The sequence below is a fragment of the Protopterus annectens genome, chromosome 10.part0, assembly GCF_019279795.1.
Source record: "Protopterus annectens isolate FY-2018-M chromosome 10.part0, PAN1.0, whole genome shotgun sequence".
NCBI classification, from domain to species: Eukaryota; Metazoa; Chordata; order Ceratodontiformes; family Protopteridae; genus Protopterus; species Protopterus annectens.
Genome location: NC_056744.1, coordinates 982,098,842 through 982,119,898, shown reverse-complemented (window position 1 = coordinate 982,119,898; position 21,057 = coordinate 982,098,842). Strand labels below are relative to the sequence as shown.

The window sequence follows — 21,057 nt, the reverse complement described above, 5'->3', positions numbered from 1 at the left end:
GGCCCATTTTGGACCTCAGTTCATTGAATCGCTTCAGAAGAAGTCCAAATTCAATGGTCACTCTTCAATCTATTCTTCCTTTGCTGGAAAAAGATGCATGGATGTGCTCCATAGATCTCCAGGACGCTTACTATCACATTCCCATAGCTCAAGAGTCCAGGAGACATTTACGCTTCGCCTCGAGTCAGTCATTTCCAATTCCGAGCACTGCCCTTTGGTCTCACCACAGCCCCAGGGTGTTCACCAAGTGTCTGGCAGTGGTAACTGCTCACCTGAGAAGTCTGGGATTCCAGGTGTTTCCTTATCTAGACGACTGGCTCCTTACTGCCACCTCCGAGCATCTACTACTCCAAGCCCTCAGAGCCACGCTCACCTTGGGCCGTTTCTTGGGGATCACGCTCAATTTGCAAAAATCTGTACTACAGCCATCTCAGCGTATTACTTTCATAGGCGCAGACTTAGACACAAAAGAATGCGCCTTTTACCGCAGCAAGAATTCAGGTCTTACAAGATCAAGTCAAATCCTGTCTCCCCCTACAAAGAGCCCCAGCCCATCGGATCCTACAACTGTTGGGCTCGATGGCGTCGACCATACTTTTAGTTCCCTTGGCCAGACTTCACATGCGAATTTTACAATGGCTACTGTCGGTTCAATGGTCTTATCAGGAACTTCCCTTGAACCACTTAATCATAATCACGGAAAGTTGCCGTCGAGATCTGCATTGGTGGCTTCTCCAATCAAATCTCGACCAGGGCGACCTTCATACCTCAACGCCCGTTGCCACTGTGACTACGGATGCCTCCCAGGTAGGGTGGGGGTCATTACCTGGACAGGTCGGTCCAAGGCACATGGCAGATCCAGGAAACGATTTGCATATCAATGTCCTGGAGATGAGAGCGGTACTATTGGTACTCCAAGCTCTCCATCACGCTCTCCCACAGGGCCCGACATTATCCTATCCGACAACATGTCGGTGGTGTGGTACATAAACAAGCAAGGTGGAACCAGGTCTTACCCACTATGCAGAGAAGCCATGAGACTTTGGCACTGGGCGGTAGCTACCAACCGCTTTCTAATGGCAACGCACATACCGGGGAAGTCCAATGTGATTGCGGACAGATTAAGCAGGACCATTCTTTTACTCCACGAGTGGTCCCTCAACCAGGGTATAGCTGCGAAAATCTTCGACAGATGGGGTCTTCCTTGCTGCGACCTGTTTGCCAGCCCTCACAATGCGAAATGCAGAGAGTTCTTCACACTGTTTCCTTCTCAGGGACAGATTCCCAGGGACGCTCTGACTCACATTTGGCCCCGGTCTTCTACGCCTTCCCTCCGTTCCCCCTCCTACCGAGGGTGATACAGAAGGCCATTTACATGGAGAGCGAGATGATTTTGATTGCCCCGCACTGGCCTCGTCAAGTTTGGTTTCCTTTCCTACAGAGGCATGCGATAGAAGGTCCATGGTTTCTGGATCCGTGCCAGACCTGTTGACTCATCAGTCAGGACGGCTTCATCCGTCTCTCAGGTCCCTGAAGTTGGCAGCATGGTTACTCCACTTCCATCCTTAGTCCGAGACAATGCTCTTTCGCCGGACGTGGTCCACATACTGTCTTCTTCTCATAAACCTTCCACCATCAAACTTTATTCCAGTAAATGGAAAAGGTTTGCCTTCTGGGCTCAAGAACGCGGTATAGATCCTCTCACTGCACCAGTATCGGAGGTTCTGAATTTTCTGGCCTCCCTTTTCCAGTCGGGCTCTTCAGTTTCTACCATTAAGGTTCAGTTAGCGGCGATCTCTAATTTTCATGCTTCATTTGAACCTTCATTGATGTCTCACAAACTTTGTAAGGCTTTCCTTAAAGGGGCTTGGCTCCTTAGGCCTCCTTTATCTCATCCTGTCCGGCCTTGGGATTTGAATATGGTTCTTGCAGCCCTAACTGCCCGTCCTTTCGAACCAGCTGCTACTTGTGATTTAAAATTTCTGTCTTTGAAAACGGCCTTTTAGTAGCCATAACATCTGCTAGGCGAGTTTCAGAACTTCAAGCTCTTTGTTCTGATCCTCCCTATTTGATCTTTCACAAGCATAGAGTTTCATTGAAATTAAACCCTGCATTTATACCAAAAGTGGCCTCCTCTTTCTGTATGCAACAAACTATAGAACTCCCTGTCTTTTTCCCAGAATTCTCTAATAACGCAGAATATACTTTGCATCAATTGACGTACATAGACAACTGCGTTTTATTTGAATAGAACCGCCAAACGCTGAAATCAAATCAATTGTTTGTTTCCTTTGCAGTGAACAAATTGGGTCAACCAGTAACAAAAACCTCCATATCTAAATGGATTAAAGATTGTATCATTTTTATTTATTCACAGTCTAACAAAGACCTTCCCTTTCCAGTCAAGGCTCATTCTACCAGGGCAATGGCTACTTCCGTAGCTTTTCACTCCAAGTTATCAATAGATGATATTTGTGCTGCAGCAACCTGGACTTCTCCGCACACTTTCATTTCTCATTACAAATTGGATGTGGTTTCTCGAGGCAGAGCTTCCTTTGGTTCCACAGTTCTCAGGAGTGTGTTCCAATGAGCCACCCGGGATGTAGGTGGTAGGGACGCTGTCCCATATGTTGTGAATGTCGGCGAGATAGGATTCCATTACATCTTTTAGTTATGTACTTACCATAACTTCGGATGTATGGGATCCATCTCGCCTACATTCATAAGTACCCACCCTCCTTCCCCCTTCCATTCGGATTTAGAGGAGCTGTAGTCTCTTGTTTCTTGGAGATCTTTCTTGAAGAACTTTAGTTGGTTATAGTGACTACTAGTTTTTCTGTGTTTGCATGGGTGTATGAAAGCGAACAAACAAGATCTGGGGAAGCAGGTGTAGTGCATCCTGGGATAGGGAGTAGCCCAGCCAATGAGAGACTTCATGCTAGTGTATTAGTTGCCGAGTCGGAGCCGATGGATTGGCTCCGAACCCATATGTTGTGAATGTAGGCGAGATGGATCCCATACATCCGAAGTTATGGTAAGTACATAACTAAAAGTTATGTGTGTGTGCATGTGTGCGGACAAACAAGATCTGGGGAAGTAGTGGTGGTGCATCCTGGGATAGAGAATAGCTCAGCCAATAAGAGGCTTCGCTCTATAGCATAGCGTGCCGAGTCGGAGCCGAGGATCGGCTCCGAGCCCATCAGTACAGAATGTAGGCGAGATGGATCCCAAACATCTAAAGTTATGGTAAGTACATAACTAAAAGTTATAGTGCCCCTCTACTCTTCACTCATCAGACCCATCATAGAGTACAATGCCCCATTTGGTATGTACCTCACAAGACACTTCCAACAGCTGGAAAGACCACAAAAGCACCTCACCAAGAGGATTACTGGCCGCAAACATATGTCCTATGCAGCATGACTGAAAAAACTCCGGCTGTACTCAGTGGCATATCGCTTACTCAGAGGTGATCGCTGCCTGACTTACAAAGCCATGTCCAACTCGGAATTGATGGACATGCTCCACCTAAAGAAATCCAAGTCACTGCGAGCCACGCGCTCTAGTGAGCTAAACCTTGCCACAACAATAAATAGAACATGCTGGAAGGATAGATTCCTGTCACAGAGACTCCCCATGCTTTGGAACAAAATTCCTAACTACATTAGGCAGAGCCCCTCACTAACACTCTTCAAGAGAAGCCTTGATGAGTGGATGGGTAACAGAAAATGCATCCTTGGGATCACTTCATTGGCTCTACTTGACAGAGGCTTAGTTAATTAATCAATGGGGTGGTGAAAGCCGACACACACTGGCTAGGCTTATAAATGCCCTCGGGTAGATAGCCTAGTACCTACCTATGAATCTATGAGCCTATAAAAAGTGTGTAGATATATGTATATATATATGTGTGTGTATATATATATATATATATATATATATATATGTATATATATGTATATATATGTATATATGTATAGTTAGAAAGTTTGTGATGACTATTATTCTGTTATTTTTGTTTTACTTGGATCACTTGTCTGTGTGCTTAGTAAAGGATTTTGGAATGGAATCGGGCCGTCTGCCCTGCTTGGATTACTTTGAATCTTATTATTATTATTTTTTGACTTAGGATGAGTTTGTTTGCTACTTCTACTACCATTATCTGATCTTATTAATATACAGTGATTAACTAGATATATATAAATTGAAAATCTTCACAGAGAAGTTTTATATATATTTTTTTTTACAGTAAACATTCTCTAGCTAACAGCCCCCTCCACATAACTTTTTAGCAACCTTCTAATTAATGTACCCCTCCTAACAAACATCCCCCTTCAGTTAAGATGCTCATGTTACAAGGGGGTGCAGTTGGGTTGGGCTGCATGGCTAAACTTGTAAAGACCTGGTGGTTGTCAGCCCAGTATATATCTGTGAATCCAAGTGAGGTATCAGCAGTGCTTTTTGTAATAAAATCTAACTGTTTTCTTGATTTGTAATCGTCTTCATCATTTGGTAGTTGCTTTCTTAATGTGCAGACTGTTTAATTATTTTGGCCTTTTATACCCAGAAATAACTTTTATAGTTATTTCATTATTACTTCACCCCAAGTGTTATCCCAGTTTGGATTCTTTTTGATCTTGCATTTTTTTACATTGCTTTCTGCAATTTCTCTGGCTACTTGATTTTCCTGGAGGGTTTTTGATAGCCCAGTTTAGTCTTCACATCAGTTACTTCGGCATAAGTGTACTTGATACACAGGCCTATGCTGCTGTTCATACTACTGATTGTCTCTGATATGAATATCCCAAGGAGAACTAGGTCCTATAGTTCCCAGTTTTCGCTGTCTTAAAAGTGAATCCAACCCTCCTTCCCCACTCATTTCTTCCCTACCTGTTTTGCCTGTTCTTCACCTGATCTACCAGTTTAGTCTTCCCTTCCATTTCAGCTTGTTTGTCTATCTTTTTGTCCATTAGTTCGTGAATTTGAAGTAGTACACCACCTTGACAGCAGCCACAGGTACTTCAGTTCCACTTTTGCTTTAAAATGTTAAATGGGGTATAATTTACATATGATTGCAGAGTAACAAGTTGTTACAGTTTGTCAGAAACATTTTTTTATTTATCCATGAAATTTAAAGCAATGATCTAAGTGTAATTTAATGTAAATGAAAACAAACCATATTAAGATTTAGTCAGAAAAGTTTTTAAAATCTTAATAGCATCTTTGTAGATAGTAAAAGCTAAAGAGTAATGAGTTAAAGGTTTTATGTAGTGAAAGGAACATTGTGCGGATGTCCTTCAAGGATGCATCTGCAGTCCTTACATATGGGTTGTCCTGCCTCAGGCAGCCCTTTGGTTGGCCGGATTCCAAAGTCTGGGTCCGGCGTCGGCTGATGTCACCCTCTCCCCGACGTCAGAGCGCCTGGTGTACAAAAGCATCAGCCGATGCCATCTTCCTCAGTCTTTCTTGCCGCGTGGTGCCCGAAGCAGAAGCAGTTCGCAAGTGCCGGTCGGCCAGCTCCTGTAACTTCAGCTACCGAAGACTTCAAAAGCTAAGTACCCCGTTGGGGACTCTTTCTTGCCTCAGCCGATGTCAGTTCAAACGCTTAAAGTTAATAATTGCTTAACTTGTGGGAAACAAATACTTCATAAGGATTTCCATTCTTACTGCCTCCCCTGCCTAGGCCCAGACCACGACGTCTCGGCCTGTACAGCCTATGCCTCCTTCAACCAACGCACTCTTAGGCGTCGGGCGGAGTTTGCAGAGGAATTTTTTGGGGCTAGTTACTGTTACAATATGCCGTCGGAGACTCCGACTTCTCTTTTAACCAAAAAACGGAAGGACAAGGACAGACACACACGGACCGTGGTTTCGGCTGAAACCATGCCTAGGCCTACCGCGAGTGTCTCGGTCTCGGCTGAAACCGAGTCCTTGGTACTTCCGACTGTCGATACCGTCGATACCGCACAACCGACAGCCTCGGCCCCGGAGGCCTCTTCTGAGTCGGTTATAGAATTTCCCTCAGAAACCGGTGTTCCGGGAACCTCCGACACCATTTCCCTAGACAAAACTACTCCAGCACGTGGAGCAGCCAGGCCTCCCTACATCCATGTCAATAAAGGCATTCACTAGGGCTAAAGCTGCTAAACAGCCAAAATCTCTGCCTCCCAAGGCTATTCCTCAGGGATCCACTACAGGTTCACAGATTTTAAGTTTAGCTAAGGACCTAATTTCCTTGATTAGAGGCTCTCAACTACATCCGGACAGGGGCTCTCAACCTCCTCCAGACAAAAGGCCCAGGGCTGAGCCCACTGATCCCCAGTCCTCTGATGAGGCCTCAGATGGCTCTGCTCTTTCAGACTACCAGGAGGAGGCCTTTACGGCCTATGAGGATTCTGATGCAGAGGAATCTATTCCCTCTGCCTCCCCTCCTGAAGAGCTGTCCTTTGGGGAGACCCTTCACTCCATGAGAGAGCATTTCAAATGGCAGGGCCAGGAATTCTCTGATTCCAGGAAGAGATTAAGGACTTTTTTGCATTTACCTCAGCATAGACCTTTGGCTATTCCTCCTGTTTTGAATGTAATTGATGATGTGTACTCAGAGTCTAGCATTACCCCTGACTCCCTTCCTCCGGCTCCTGTCAAACCCGATAGGTACTACAGGGTCCCGGACTCGCATAATTTCCTTTACAAGGCCCACTCTGCTGACCCTGAAACTATTTCCTAGGGCCCTAAAGGGGTTGCATCTGCCACTACTAAAAATCCCCTCCCCTCTGAAAGGGAGTCCAGGGCTTTAGAGAGATGGGGTAAAAAAGTGTATACTTCTTCCACTCTTTCTATGAGGGCTTTAAATTGTCAATTCCATATGATACAGTACCAAGAGTATTTGTTAGATGAATTGCATAAAAAACTGTCTTCACCTGAACCTTGTAACCTCGCAAGTCACTTCAGGATCTGGTACATAACTCCCAACAGGTTAGCAACCATTTCCTGCAGTGTGGTTATGATGCATTGGAAGCTTCATGTAGGTCAGCAATGACAGGTGCAGTCATACGTAGGCATGCTTGGCTGAAGGAACAAACTCTGCCAGATCATGTTAAAGCAAAGCTTCTGGATGCGCCACTGGAAAAGCAAAAGTTATTTGGCTCCACTGCTCAGGAGGTCTTAAAGAAATTTGAGGAAAAGGCTAAATCTGTGCAAACAGTCAAAGATTTTCTCCAGGTCCAACCACCAAGATTCAGCAGAAATTGGCCCTCTAAGAATTGGTCCTTTCCAGACACAGAGAGATTTCAAAGAGGCAAGAACAGGCATGCCAGAGGTAGAGGACAAGCTAGAGGCTCCTACAGAGGACGTCAATGGCAGCCTCCTAACCAGAGAGGTAGTGCAGGACCTACAACTGCTGCACAAGGACAGACTCAATTACTTTACCTTGACCCCGCCAACCAGGGCTCAATTGGAAGCACCTTTGGGCGGAAAGCTATCTTTATTCTCAAAAAATTGGCACAGTATTACAAGGGACAAATGGACACTGCAAATAATAGACAAAGGATACAGGTACCATTTTCATACATTACCAAAAAGAAAAGGCATGCCAAACCTCCCACCAAATCAAAGGGCAGAGGCTTTAAAACAAATTTCCAACCTATTGCAAATGAAAGCTATAGAAAAGGTTCCTCTCACAGAACAAGGCCAAGGATTTTATGCCAGACTATTCCTTGTCCCAAGAAAAGAAAAACAATGGAGGCCTACTCTCGACTTGTCCGCACTGAATACTTATCTCATTGTGCCAAAATTCAAAATGCTGACCCTACAGCAACTCCTTCCCATGCTGGGCAAGGGGTCTTGGCTGGTAACTCTAGACCTCAAGGAGGCATACCTGCATGTCCCTATCAGACAAAGTTGCAGAAGACACCTCAGATTTCTTGCAGGTTCAGAGCATTATCAATTCTCAGCATTGCCCTTTGGCTTATCTACTGTGCCCAGAGTATTCACGAAATGCCTGGCATCAGTAATTGCACACTGCAGACTTCAGGGGATTCAAATATACCCATATCTGGACGACTGCCTTATACAAGCGGACAGCCAACAATCTTTGGTAAAACACTTGAATTATGCCATCCGCCTACTTCAGGCTTTGGGATATACAGTCAACATTCACAAATCAAGACTTGTTCCATCCCAAAGGATAATTTTTCTGGGTGCGAAACTAGATACAACCACCCAAATGGCTTTTCTCACGGAAGAAAAACAAAGACAACTACCGGATATTTCGAAAATCTGACAAAACAAACTCAGCTGACTGCAAGGAAAATCCTGCAGGCCCTGGGTTACATGGCATCTTGCATTCTTCTGATTCCACAAGCAAGGCTGCATATGAGGAAACTACAATGGTACCTAAGGAGTTTATGGTCTCAGCACAGTCACAGCCTAGAAGCTTTGATACCACTCATTCCATGCCTTCAAAAGGAATTTCTGTGGTGGGCTCAAGCAAGCCAGTCAAACAGGGGCCTGCCCTTCAGCAAACCAATAATCAGCCAAACCATTACAACGGATGCTTCAGACCTTGGATGGGGAGCACACATGGAGGGCAGATGCATTCAAGGACTATGGTCACAGAAAGAATTGAGCATGCACATAAACCAAAAGGAAATGCTGGCGGCGATACATGCAATCGAGGCCTTCAAACATTTTCTGCATCAAGGACACCTGCTAATAAGGACAGACAATACCACAGTTATGTGGTACATAAACAAGCAAGGAGGTACCCATTCCTACCCTCTTTGTAGGCTGGCAATGAATCTTTGGGAACTTTCCCTAAAAATCAATATAGAGCTGCAATCCCAGTTTGTGCCAGGAAAAGACAATATACTGGCGGACAGTCTAAGCAGAAATATCATGGATCCACACGAATGGATGCTGCACCCAGACATCTTCCTTCAGATAACACAATCATGGGGGAGGCCGGACATGGATCTTTTTGCCTCCCACCACAACCATCAGCTGAAGAAATTCTGCACAAGGACATACCACCCACAGGCATGGAAAGTGGACGCCCTCTCTTTCAGCTGGAATACTCTAACAGTGTATGCATTCCCACACCTCTTCCATTAATGACCAAGGTCTTACTGAAGATCAGGACCGAGCAGCCAAGAGTGATTCTGATAGCTCCCAACTGGCCCAGACAGCACTGGTACCCACTGTTAAGGAGCATGTCACGCACGAAACTGTGGTCTCTACCACTATGGCCTCTTCTTCTGACACAGCACAATTACAAAACTCTGCACTCCAGCCTGAAAACCTTGCAGCTGACAGCCTGGAGAATAACTTGACTCCTCACCAGGATAAGCTATCTAAGACAGTGAAGGACATCATCATGGAAGCTCGTCGGCCTTCCACAAGAAAGGCATATTCAGCAAAATGGAAGAGATTTCGCACTTGGAACACCACAAAGGGCCTAGATGCGACAGTGATGAACATGGCACATATCCTGGAATACTTGGCAGAAATGCTCCACAATGGCCTTTCTTACTCTTCCGTAAAAATTCATGCTTCAGCAATTTCAGCAGAATACAATACTGATCCACCTGTCTTCTCTCATCCACTCCTAAGGCAGTTTCTAAGGGGAATTAAAAACATCAATCTTCCAAGGAAACCACCAGTGCCTACATGGGACCTGAACTTTGTTAGAAAAATTAACTCTACCTCCCTTTGAACCAGCAGCATCTTCAGAACTACAGTTCCTGTCTTGGAAGACTGCCTTCCTTCTGGCCATAACCTCAGCAAGAAGAGTATCTGAGTTGCAGGCCCTCATGGCAGTACAACCATTTCTTATTTTTCATCAGGACAGAGTCTCATTGAGAACCAATCCTTCATTCATGACAAAGGTGGTATCCAAGGTCACACTAAACCAAGCTATTCACCTGTCTACCTTCTTTCCTAATCCACAGAACAAAGGGGAGAAACTTCTGCATACCCTGGACATTCACAGACAGTTGCGCTACTACTTGGACAGAACTAAGACTTCCAGAAAAACTGACCAGCTATTTGTAGCATATGCTGCTGGTGTACAAGGAAAAGCAATTTCCAAACAGACAATTTCCAAATGGATAGGGAATTGCATTCGATTCTGTTACTCTTTTCATGGCAAAACTGTGCCAGCTAACATTAGACCTCATTCCACCAGAGCCACAGCCACCTCCACAGCCTTCTTAAGAGGGGTGGCTACCAAGGGCATTTTAGAAGCTGCTACATGGAGTTCCGTGCATACATTTTCCAAGCATTACAACTTACCCTTATATTCCAGATCCAGAGCAGGCTTTGCTACGGCAGTCCTGCAGGGCATTTTAGCTACACCATCCTTTTCTTAGATCCTACCTCCCCCAGCTTGGCTATGGTATTCTACCCATATGTAAGGACTGCAGATGCATCCTTGAAGGACATAGTACAGTTTTGTACCTACCATAAATGTAGATGTCCGATAGGTATGCATCTGCAGTCAGGTTTACCCTCACTCCTTCCCCCCTGTGGTATTTCCTGGGTGCTTACCCCTCTTATAGCTAGCTGGGGTTATCTATTATGGTGTATTTGTTTTATATTACTGTGCATGTTTGGAATTTTTTTTGCATCTCTCCAAATTTAGCCTTCCTTAGAGGGCACCTGGCATCTGGGGCAAGAAAAACTGAGGAAGATGGCGTCGGCTGATGCTTTTGTACCCCAGGCGCTCTGACGTCGGGGAGGGGGCGACATCAGCCGACGCCGGACCCAGACTTTGGAATCCGGCTGACCGAAGGGCTGCCTGAGGCAGGACAACCCATATGTAAGGACTGCAGATGCATACCTATCGGACATCTACATTTATGGTAGGTACAAAACTGTACTTTTACAATAATCCTTCCCAAGGCAGGTTTAGTTGCATTTGTTTTGAGTTTAGTTTTCTTAAACAGTTCTTGTATTTCAGGTGCTGTAAGGATTTTAATGCATGTAAATTGATTAGTTCACAGGGCCTGAGCTGCATTTTTTATTGCATTGAGTGAATTGCTAGGATTGAGATGTAATATGACTTAACTTTATTTGAAGATGCCCTTGTACAGCAGCTTAAAGCTTTGTTTTGTAAGCTATTTTTGCAACAAGTATGCATTTCTGGCATGAGAATTTATGTGATTTGTGGTTTTAACTGTTTTGTTTACTGTTATATTTAGGGATGCCACTGGAAGGAGTTCATCTTACTTAACATCCAGCCAGCTTGAAACACAGCATTTGCTATCTGACTTGAATCGCAGCGACTTGCACAACAGTGATGAGAGGCTGAGCCGTATGATCTATGAACGGGACACTCGAGATCTTCAGAGCCAGGAGTTTGAACTTGGTCATTCGTGTTCTGTGAATGATACAGTTGTCCGGTTTCTGAATGATCATGAGGCGATCAGTGCCTTACAGAACACTGAAGCACTTTCTCAGTATGAGAGGACTAAAGAAAGAACTTCAGAAGGATACAAGGGCTCTGAAGAGCATAGTGCAATTCATTTTCCTAATTCTTTATATAATAAGGAGCAGAAGGGGCTTCATCCATCAGAGACATCTCAGTCTTCCACTCTTAGCCCTGTTTCACTTAGGCTTGAAAATCTGAAGAGGAGACAACCTGATGCCAAATTGGAAAAATTGAAGGAGAGGATCAGGAAACAGTGTGAGCAGTCTGAAGAACTGGCTGAAAAAGGAAGAACATATGCTGTAGAACAACCTCTTGCTACAAACCTAGAAACAGCAGTGCCAACCACTAAAGTACGCAAAGTGGCAAATGCTCCTCCTGCTCCAACATATAAAGGTGTGTGCAGTTTTACATTTGTATGACATTGATGAGATTGGATTTTCCTAATTTAAATATTCTTGTTTTATACTACTGTGTGTATATTAGGCTCATATTTTTTCAAAGTGTATGGTGCTTGGTGCATATGGGATAGTGACTGCACTTTTTCTTTCCCAGTTTGACTGTATTTAATGCAGGTTTTAATCTCCAGATATATGCACTTGAAACATTTTGCCAAAAATGTATTTATCCAGATAATTCTATATTCTTGGCATTCCTAAGGTTAGTAAAGCCGTAAGTAATTGCATTTAATGTGTAACTGTAGTCATTGTTGCAACGGGTAACACACTCACCGTTGATGCAGAAAGCTCTGGGAATCTAGTCCAACACCATTCAGATAGATTGCTGACAGTGCAGTGCAGCATAAAGGGGGGGGGGGGCTGCACTACTGAGTGCGCCACCTTTCAGATGAAATGTTAAACCAAGGTCCCATGTGCTTGAGTTGGTGGTAGCTCTGGTGGATGGATACCACTGCATCTATTGAAAAGAGTAGGGAACGTTTCCTGTTGCCTTTGCCAAATTTCCTTTAGTAGGATAAATACCACCTCAGGTCTCACCTGAACAGAGGCTAGTAGCCTAGGGGAACTAACCCAGTCTGTAAAGGACAGATAAACTAGGGATGCACACAAAATGTTAAGTAAAAACTCATTATGTACATTGCAGCTGGTGGTGTGTTTAAAACATTGTCATCCTCCAAATTTACAGTTATTTTTTTAATGTGCACTAAAGCAAATGCATCAGTGATAAGAGAATAATGTATAGCATGCACATACAAGAATGATACTGTACAGTAGTTGACATGTCAACAGTCTGCTTCAAATGTATAGGCCATGACTGCTTCCATTTAAGTCTTAGCTTTCAAAAGGTGCTTACATTTTTTAAGACTTTTTATTGTTTCTTCTTTTTTTGTCTATTTTGTCTATATACGTTTTTCGGGTCCTTTGTGGTAATGTTAATGACAGCAGGTTGAGAACTGTTATTGACTTTAATTGCAGCATAACAAAGAAGCAGCGTTTTATTGAGGGATTGCATTATGCTTAACTTTTCAAGTCTATGGATATTATTAATGCATATTAGACAATATGTAAACCTCCTAGCACAAGAGTAATAGAACATTTTTGTCTTTAGTATGTTATTGCAAGTATCTATTGGGATAGAAGGCAGACTTGCACCAAGTCTCAATTTTCACATGCCATACTTAAACTGCCTGGGTAAAAATCATATATCCGCCCAAGTCCCTCTCAGCCTGTTCCATTCTGTGATGTTCCAAGATATACATATTATTAGATTTTTTTTCTGTTTCATTTTTCAGGGAGTGATTTATCCACAGCTAATTGTATGTGCAGTCCATTTTATATAAAACTTCAGGACCCTCTGGTTCTGTACTTTAACTTCCCTTATTGTTTGCTGCTTCTAGTACCATAACTGTTAATTGACCAAATTACGTGAGGGACATATTTCCTGGAAAAAAATACTCCCTTCTCATGGGGAAGTAATCCCAGTACTGCTCTGTTATTCTGTAGACACTATAAAGCTGATAACAGTGTACAATAGTAATCATGGAAGTAGTATATGCATTAATTGGATTGTTCCCCTTTTCAATGCCCTAGCATTCTTATTTAAGCCAATAGTCAGTCTTCACTCTGCAGAGCAAAGCATTTACCACAAGGTTAATAGCTTTTTGGATGCTGATGTATGAGATAGATTTCCTGTCCTGCTGTGCATTGCTTTCCTTTATCTCCACCAGTCTCTCCTTTTATTAGGCCAGAAGTTGCCAAGTGCCCCCAGTGGGCTTTAGTTCTGGCTGCTCTTCTTTCAGGCATACTTTTGGTTTAGTTAATGGTAACTGAAGGGATATGAGGATAGTATAGATGGTAACTTTCTGCCTCAAGGTAGGCCGATGTCATGTTAAGATTCACACATTACATTCTTCTGTGTATTAATAAGTGAAGTTTAGCCTCTGTGTATACAGGAGCATCTCTGCATACCATCCTTGCTGAAGTATTGCTGCTAGCTTGTTCCAGTGTAAGGTTTAACCCAGATGCAGCCAATTAGTCCTTCCTTGACTTATGTCTTTAAGTTAAACGGTGCAGGCTACTCCTAACTCCTGCAATCCTGTAAACAGAATACCTGTATTCCGAGGCCTAGGTGGAAGATGAGCTTTCATCTGTTTAGGTAACACAATAGTGGATAAAAACATGAATTCTCTTCCTCTATTTTAATGAGGAGCACACTATTTTTTAATGATTTATTAAATTTTTACATTTTAAGTTGCAACATGAGTTCACACAGGTGAAGAGGAAAAAGACAAACCGTAATATAATTTTGGTATTTGATTTCAGTATGAACTTTGACATTAGAATATTGCATTAATTACCCACAGGCAAGATATATAGTATTGAGCAGATATTGGAAGAAAAGGATTACCCTGACTAACATTTATTTACCACCGAGACAACAAAATTGCAGAAGTAAAAAAATATATATATATTAAGCACTGTAATCTACTTTCATCAGGGACTATTACTTTTAGTTGGGCTTTGAATGTAATAACAATGGTGGGATGTTGATAGTGACCCTAGTAAGATAACTGTCCAAAGACGGTAAATACCTGATACATTATCTGAAGATGTTCAGACTTCAAGATGTAGCAGTAGGTAACTGCAAAAGAAGAGAATTCACTCACTGTTCTGAGATATTTAAGGTCGTCTAATTTCAGTTAATATTCTCTATAGAGCTTACATATCCCAGGAACATGAATACCAGATAAGAGGTACAAGTGCGGTGAGATATTTTATCGTATCATGCCATTGTTTGACAAAGTTATGGAATAGGCACTGGTGATTTTTCCGCATATTGATTGTAATTCTGTAAGGACAAATAAGTCATAAAGGAAAGTGTACATAGTTTTACTCAGGAAAGCCATAAGGAAGTCTATGGTAAGGTGAAAAGCTGTTAAAACTGCAAGTGGGAAATTAAAAGTAAAGGTGTGGGGGAGGAGGAAAAACAGTGGTAGGAGAGCACAGCTGGGGTTCATGGATTAATTGACTACTTTAAAGAAAGTACAGGAGGAGGGGAGAATGTAAGGATAAAGGAGAGAGAGAGAGGATGAAACCAACTCCCAAGAGGAGATGGAGAAACCCTTTTTGAGAATTAATGAAAAAAGACTAGCAGTATTTAAAGGGTGCTAATTTGAGTGCACACCCAACTCACAAAAATTACTAGCACAAGATCAAGGCAGCAAAAGCTAGAAAGGGATATATTGAAAATCTGAGTTATCAAAACAGGATAAATAATGAAGGAACTGGAGAAATGTTTGATATCCTTGGATTGTTACAAGCATCTGTATGCTGCAGAAAAGAGTATGTTGGAACAGATAATACAAAGAGAGAGCTTTATGATGGAGTTAGCTTTGCTAAAGCTGGAGAAAGAAGAAACCAGAAATGTAATAGCATCCATAACAGAGAGGGAAATAAAATATCAACTAGAGGCTTAGGCAGTAGGTTGCCAGGATCGGATGATATCTTTACTGAGTTATAGAAAGTAGAGAAGGGTAAATTGAGGTGTGGCACAGACCCTGTTCAGTAATGTTTTGAAGTACAGGCTAAACCTCAAGAGTTGGCCAAGGAAGATTATAATGTCACTACATAAAGGGGATAAGGACCCTCTAAAGCCAGCCTCACACAGTCCCATTTACTTATTAAATCACTATGTAAGATTTTTATCATTATTTTGGCTAAAAGGTTTGCCTCGTTGATGCTTTGCTGTGTGAATCTTGACCACTCTAGTTGTATGATCTAGTCGGCAGATGGTAGGTTAATCATATTACTGCTTATCAGCCTAGACAGGGAAAGTGTTTGACAGAGTTAGATGGTGCTATTTGTTGAAAATGTTAAAGCAGTTTGGTTTACCTGAAGAGATTATTATCTTAGTAAATGAAATATACAAAGATTTGCTGGCAGTGCTTAAGTGGGAGGAAACTTCTCACATGAATGTTACATACAGAAAGGAACAAGGCAGGGGTACCCACTTCCCCTTTACTTGCACTGTAACCTTAGCCATTGGTAGAAAAGATACAATGTGGAAATAAGGGGGATGTATTGGAATGGGCAAGAAGAAAAATTAGTGTTTGCTGCTTGCTATAATTTATGTAGCAGACCCTAAAAGAGGGGTGCCTAAGCTTTTCTTCCTCTAGAGAGAGTTTGCAGCAATCACTGGCAATAAAACTAATGAAAAGACTACAGTAGTGGCAGTGAACCAGTGTATATTTTGGTTCAGCAGTATCCTTTTTTGTGGGTACACTACAGAGTGAAATACCTAGAAGTCTGAATAAGGAAGTGGACCACATTAGCAATTGATGTAGATGATAAAATTCAAGATATTAAGATATTTATCGTAGCACAAATATTTTATATGAATCAGGCATGTATTTTTAAGGCTATGGACAACTTTAGGAATAGTTTCCAGAAAGTGATCAGATATTGGAAGGTACTAGAGTTAAGTGGGTAAAATAATACTATAGTAGGAGTAAGGGGACCAGCACTCCCAGACTTGTGTAGTTATCATAAAACATCATAAATGTGATTGATGTATTAGATTCAGATGGGTATTATCATTTGAAATTGAAGCAAATGATATTCAGTTAGAAGGGTCCAAAGCAGGGTACAGAACCCCTAAATGTATAGCCCATAACCTTAACTTTACTAATATGCAAATTATTTCTATTTGTTTTTTTTTTTTACTTTAGGGAGTCTGTCTAGTACAAGACAAATGATGGCCTGGAAATGTGATTTGTAGCTGATCGGGTTATAGAGGAAGTGAAACAGCAAACTAATGAAGTATGGGAGTTGTGTTAAAGTAAGGGAAGAAACTGTGTACTTGGGGACAAATGGATGGAGTGGGAGGAAGTGGGGAGCACCTGTAAAATGAGACCAAGGGACTATATGAAACCTAAATCAATCTATACCACACTTAGAGAAAATGAAATATAACCTAGGAAGTTACATTGACAAAGAATTATTGCATGAGATATAAACTAAGAAGTTGCATTGACAAAAATTATTAAACATATTAGTAGAAACTTGAGGGACTAGAAATGAGGAATAAGGCTTAAAAGCTGGTTATATAAACCCCTATTGGAAAGCTTGTTAAGGTGGAGAGGGATCTGGTAGAGAGTTAGCAAAGACGGCTAGGAAACAAAATAGGGAGACAGTTGTAATTCTTGATCTTGTTCTTTTGGGGGAAAGTGTAGCATATTTCAGTGGATGTGCTTAGAGAAGTATATTTAGACACCCAAGAAGTTAAATAAAATATTCCCACAAGTGTATCGGCAACTCTGGAAGTGTGGAATAGGGCAGTGGGGGAGTTGGGATCATATTTTTTGGTCCTCCCCTAAACTGAAAGCTTTCCTATGTGATCTTCAAACGATAATAAGTGAAAAGCTTAGGACTTGACTAGCAAATAAGTAAAGAACAGTATATTTTGAGCTGAGTGGGGAGATTGGAGGGGCTAAGCATGTTAAAGCAGTAGTGGCTTTACTAATGTTAATAGCATAGAAAAGCATAACCTGAAAATGGAAAGTGCCTGAGCCCCTGTGCATTAAGGAATTGATAGAAAGTGTGAATACATTGAAAGCAATGGAGTCAAGGACCAAGACATATGGATTAAGTCGCATTACTCGAAGTGCAACATTTGAAACCAATATTTAACCTATTATATAAAAACAAAATTGATGTAATTTCAAAAGAGAAGTTAGAGAGAACAAAGCCAGCACTAGTGACATAAATGCTGAATTAACAAGGATCACTAGGTAAATCAAGGGGAATTAAATTGCTTTGTTCTATAGGTTAATTGGGCAAAGTTTGGTTATGTATGTTTGAAAGAAAGTTATTTAGAAAGTGTAATTTTTGTTGAAAGTTAATCCAATAGCAGAGAGTTGGTGTTATGAAATATTTTAAGTTGCGGTGAAAACACGCCATGCATTACTAATTCATGCTTCCTATATTGCACTGTTTGTGACTGAATAAAAGCGGTCATAAAACAAAACAAAAATTAATAAAAAAAAAAAAAATAAAGCAACCATTAAAAAAATCTACTTTTCATTCAGAGGGTGATCAGCCTTATTTTACAGTGGGAATTAGTTATGGCCTTCAGTGCTTGGGATGTTAGCTAGTGGCAGCTTCTGTTTGTATTGTGCCTTATGTCATATTGATAAGTACAAAATCAAACAGTCCAATCAAGAAATAATAAAAAAAAAAAAAAAAAAGGAAGCAGCAGGATCCAGAGATCCCCGAAATGTTTGTCACAAAAGTAGATTGTGCTTTCGATCAGTGAATGGACTTCATCAGAATAGCATATTTACCAGTTAAAAACAATTTTACTATTGACAACCGTCACATGACCAAAACAAATTGAATAATTCAGCTGTATAGCAAGTTTAAAAAAATGCAACTTCAAAATTTTTTGCATATTGAATAAAAAACATGAAACAACTTTTCAGTATTAAAAAAAATTCAGCAAGAAATCATAGTTTATAACAATGTTAAGTAAAAAATTAAATTGCAAAATCTGCTTTTGATTTAAGCACACTGCTAATAGAGACCATTTCATTTAATCCAGGGAACACAGTGGCATTGCATTGCAATTGCCGTAGAAGTTCCTTGTATTGTTTTAAAAAAAAAGTCATTCACTGGCTGTCCCTTTGGACCCAGGTCTACATGTTCAGTGACAAAAAACTTAAAGAAATGTGTAGGACACATTTTAATATGCTTGTCCAAGGCATTCCTGTCATAATTTTTGTTTGTCATAGGTATGTTGATATATTCTGGACCTCAATGTTCTTATTGTTTTCCGTATGTAGAAGCAATCACATGACTGACATCTAGCAACATAAATGACAACCTTGCTCCCACAATGATATCTTTGTTTTAGTTTAACTTCACCATAGTTTGACAATGCAAAAATTGTTTCTTCCAATATGTAACCACATTGTGAACATTGACCACATTTTGCCATTCTACCAATTCTTGTCTTACAGATGGTCCGTCCAAGTAAAGGTTTAAAACAAACATCTTTTTTATATATTATTTGTGGCCGCGCTCCTCTAACTCAAATGCATTCCTGATGTATCTCAAAAACACTCCAGTTCTTTTGTATAATGGACCGGATACTATTAAAATGAATATTGTAAGGCCGTCATGCTGCCCAGTTTAGCACATTCCATCTAAAAATATGTTAGTCAGATACCATTCTTGGTAATCTGACTCCATTGTCCCTTGACAAGGAACTTTTTTTTTTGGTGCATGGAGTGCCAGCTATCGAAATGTGACAAGGAATTAGATGGAATGTGCTAAAGTGGGGAGCATGCTGATGTTTAGGGGATATCCTGAACATTTCTTAAAGTTTTTGATGAGACAAGAACAAAAGGAGATTCAAGCCACTTTATCCCCTTAATAGGTGCTGCTAGCAGAGAGGTTGTGATGATTAGGAGGGAGATGGAGAATGAACAAACCTAATTTTGGAGAGCAATAACCTTACCTTGCAATATTAATTTTTATAGTATCCAGTCCATTATACAGAAGTACTGGAGTGCTTTTGGGATAGATCAGGAATGCATTAGAGTTGCAGGAGAGCGGACACAAATGATATACAAAAAAGATGTTTGTTTTGAATCTTTACTTGAACAGACCCGTAAGGCGGCAAGTATTGGTAGAATGGCAAAATGTGGGCAGTGTTCACAAAGTGATTACATATTGGAGGGAACTAGTTTTGCACTGTCTAATTATGGTGAAATTAAACTAAAACAAAGATAATGTGGGAGCAAGGCTGTCATTTATGTTGCTAGATGTCAGTCATGTGATTGTTTCTACATAGGGAAAGCAATAAGAATATTGAGGTCCAGAATATTTCAACATATCTATGACATAAACAAAAATGATGATAGGAATGCCTTATATAAGCATATTAAAATTTGTCTTACACATTTCTTTAAGTTTTTTTGTCATTGCGAATGTAGGCCTGGGTCCAAGGGGAGGGCCAGTGGATGTTTTTTTACAATATAAGGAACTTAAATGGCAATTCTGATACAATGCCACTCTGTTCCCTGGATTAAATTAAATGGTCTCTGTTAGCAGTGTGCTGAAATTAAAAGCAGATTTTGCAACTTTTAACATAGTTTTAAGTGATGATTTCTTGCTGAATTTTTAATACTGAAAATTTGTTTAATGTGTTTAATTTAATACGTAAAAACAGTTTTGATTTTGTATTTTTTTAAACTTGCTATACAGCTTAATTATTCAATTTATTTTGGTCATGTGATGGTTGCTCATAGTATAAATTGTTTTTAACTGGTAGATATGCTGTTCTGATGAAATTCATTCAGTGGATGAAAGTGCTTAATCTACTTTTGTGACAGTAAATATTTTGGGGATATATGGACCTTGCTGCTCCTTTTTTGTTTTTTCATATTGATGCATACTTCAGTGGTCAATCTATTTAGTGGTGTATGGTTTCAGAATCCTCCTCATACTTCATCAATTTACCAGGACCTGCAGGAATCACTTAAGATGGTGGATGCATACTCCCAATGTGTTTGAGTAACTTTTTTAAGTCCTCCTCCACAGTGATGGTCACCACTTCTGCCTTAGCCCTGGCTTATTGTTACATGACTACAACTCTTATCCCATTTGCCAGTGTTTTGTACCCAAGACATTGCATTCCTGTTTGTCTTCATTGAACATATTCTGAGAGACCCAACAACTGAATTGTCTAGCTCAGTCTAAGATGGCATATTCTTTCACACAAGACACAACTTCTACTCCTAAGTAGAAACTTAAAAGGTCTATGCCTGAGACTTGGTATATTCAGTCTGATTTCAATGTGCCTGCAAAGGTTACAAAACCCATGGTATGTCTGATTCCTCCTCAGACACCCTCTGGCGTGTCACTGTTGGAGGTCAATATGGCATCAGAGGACTGCATGTCTGAAGAGACTGCTATTGGAACTGAGAAGAGGGAACCACGGATCATTATCTCAGAGGGTCTAGAGGTCTTTCTGCAAATTTTAGTATGGAAAGAGATTCCTAGAAAACTGAAGTACATTAGGGGTTGAAGTCTCCACACTTGATTCAGGCAGACGTCACCCCAATGAAAATGTAACAAAAGACTAAATATGGTTCTCTCCTCCCCTTCTAGGGA

The 21,057-nt window shown here is 41.1% G+C and overlaps 1 protein-coding gene across 1 annotated transcript in view; it reads left to right on the top strand.

Annotated features, from left to right (window-relative positions):
• The window catches only part of CEP350 (centrosomal protein 350), a 3,609,946-nt gene that overhangs the window by 352,712 nt on the left and 3,236,177 nt on the right, over positions 1-21,057 (top strand). The window contains exon 4 of the mRNA XM_044085746.1: positions 11,199-11,821. Within this exon, the coding sequence (XP_043941681.1) occupies positions 11,199-11,821 (623 nt within the window). The remainder of the gene's footprint in view (positions 1-11,198; positions 11,822-21,057) is intronic.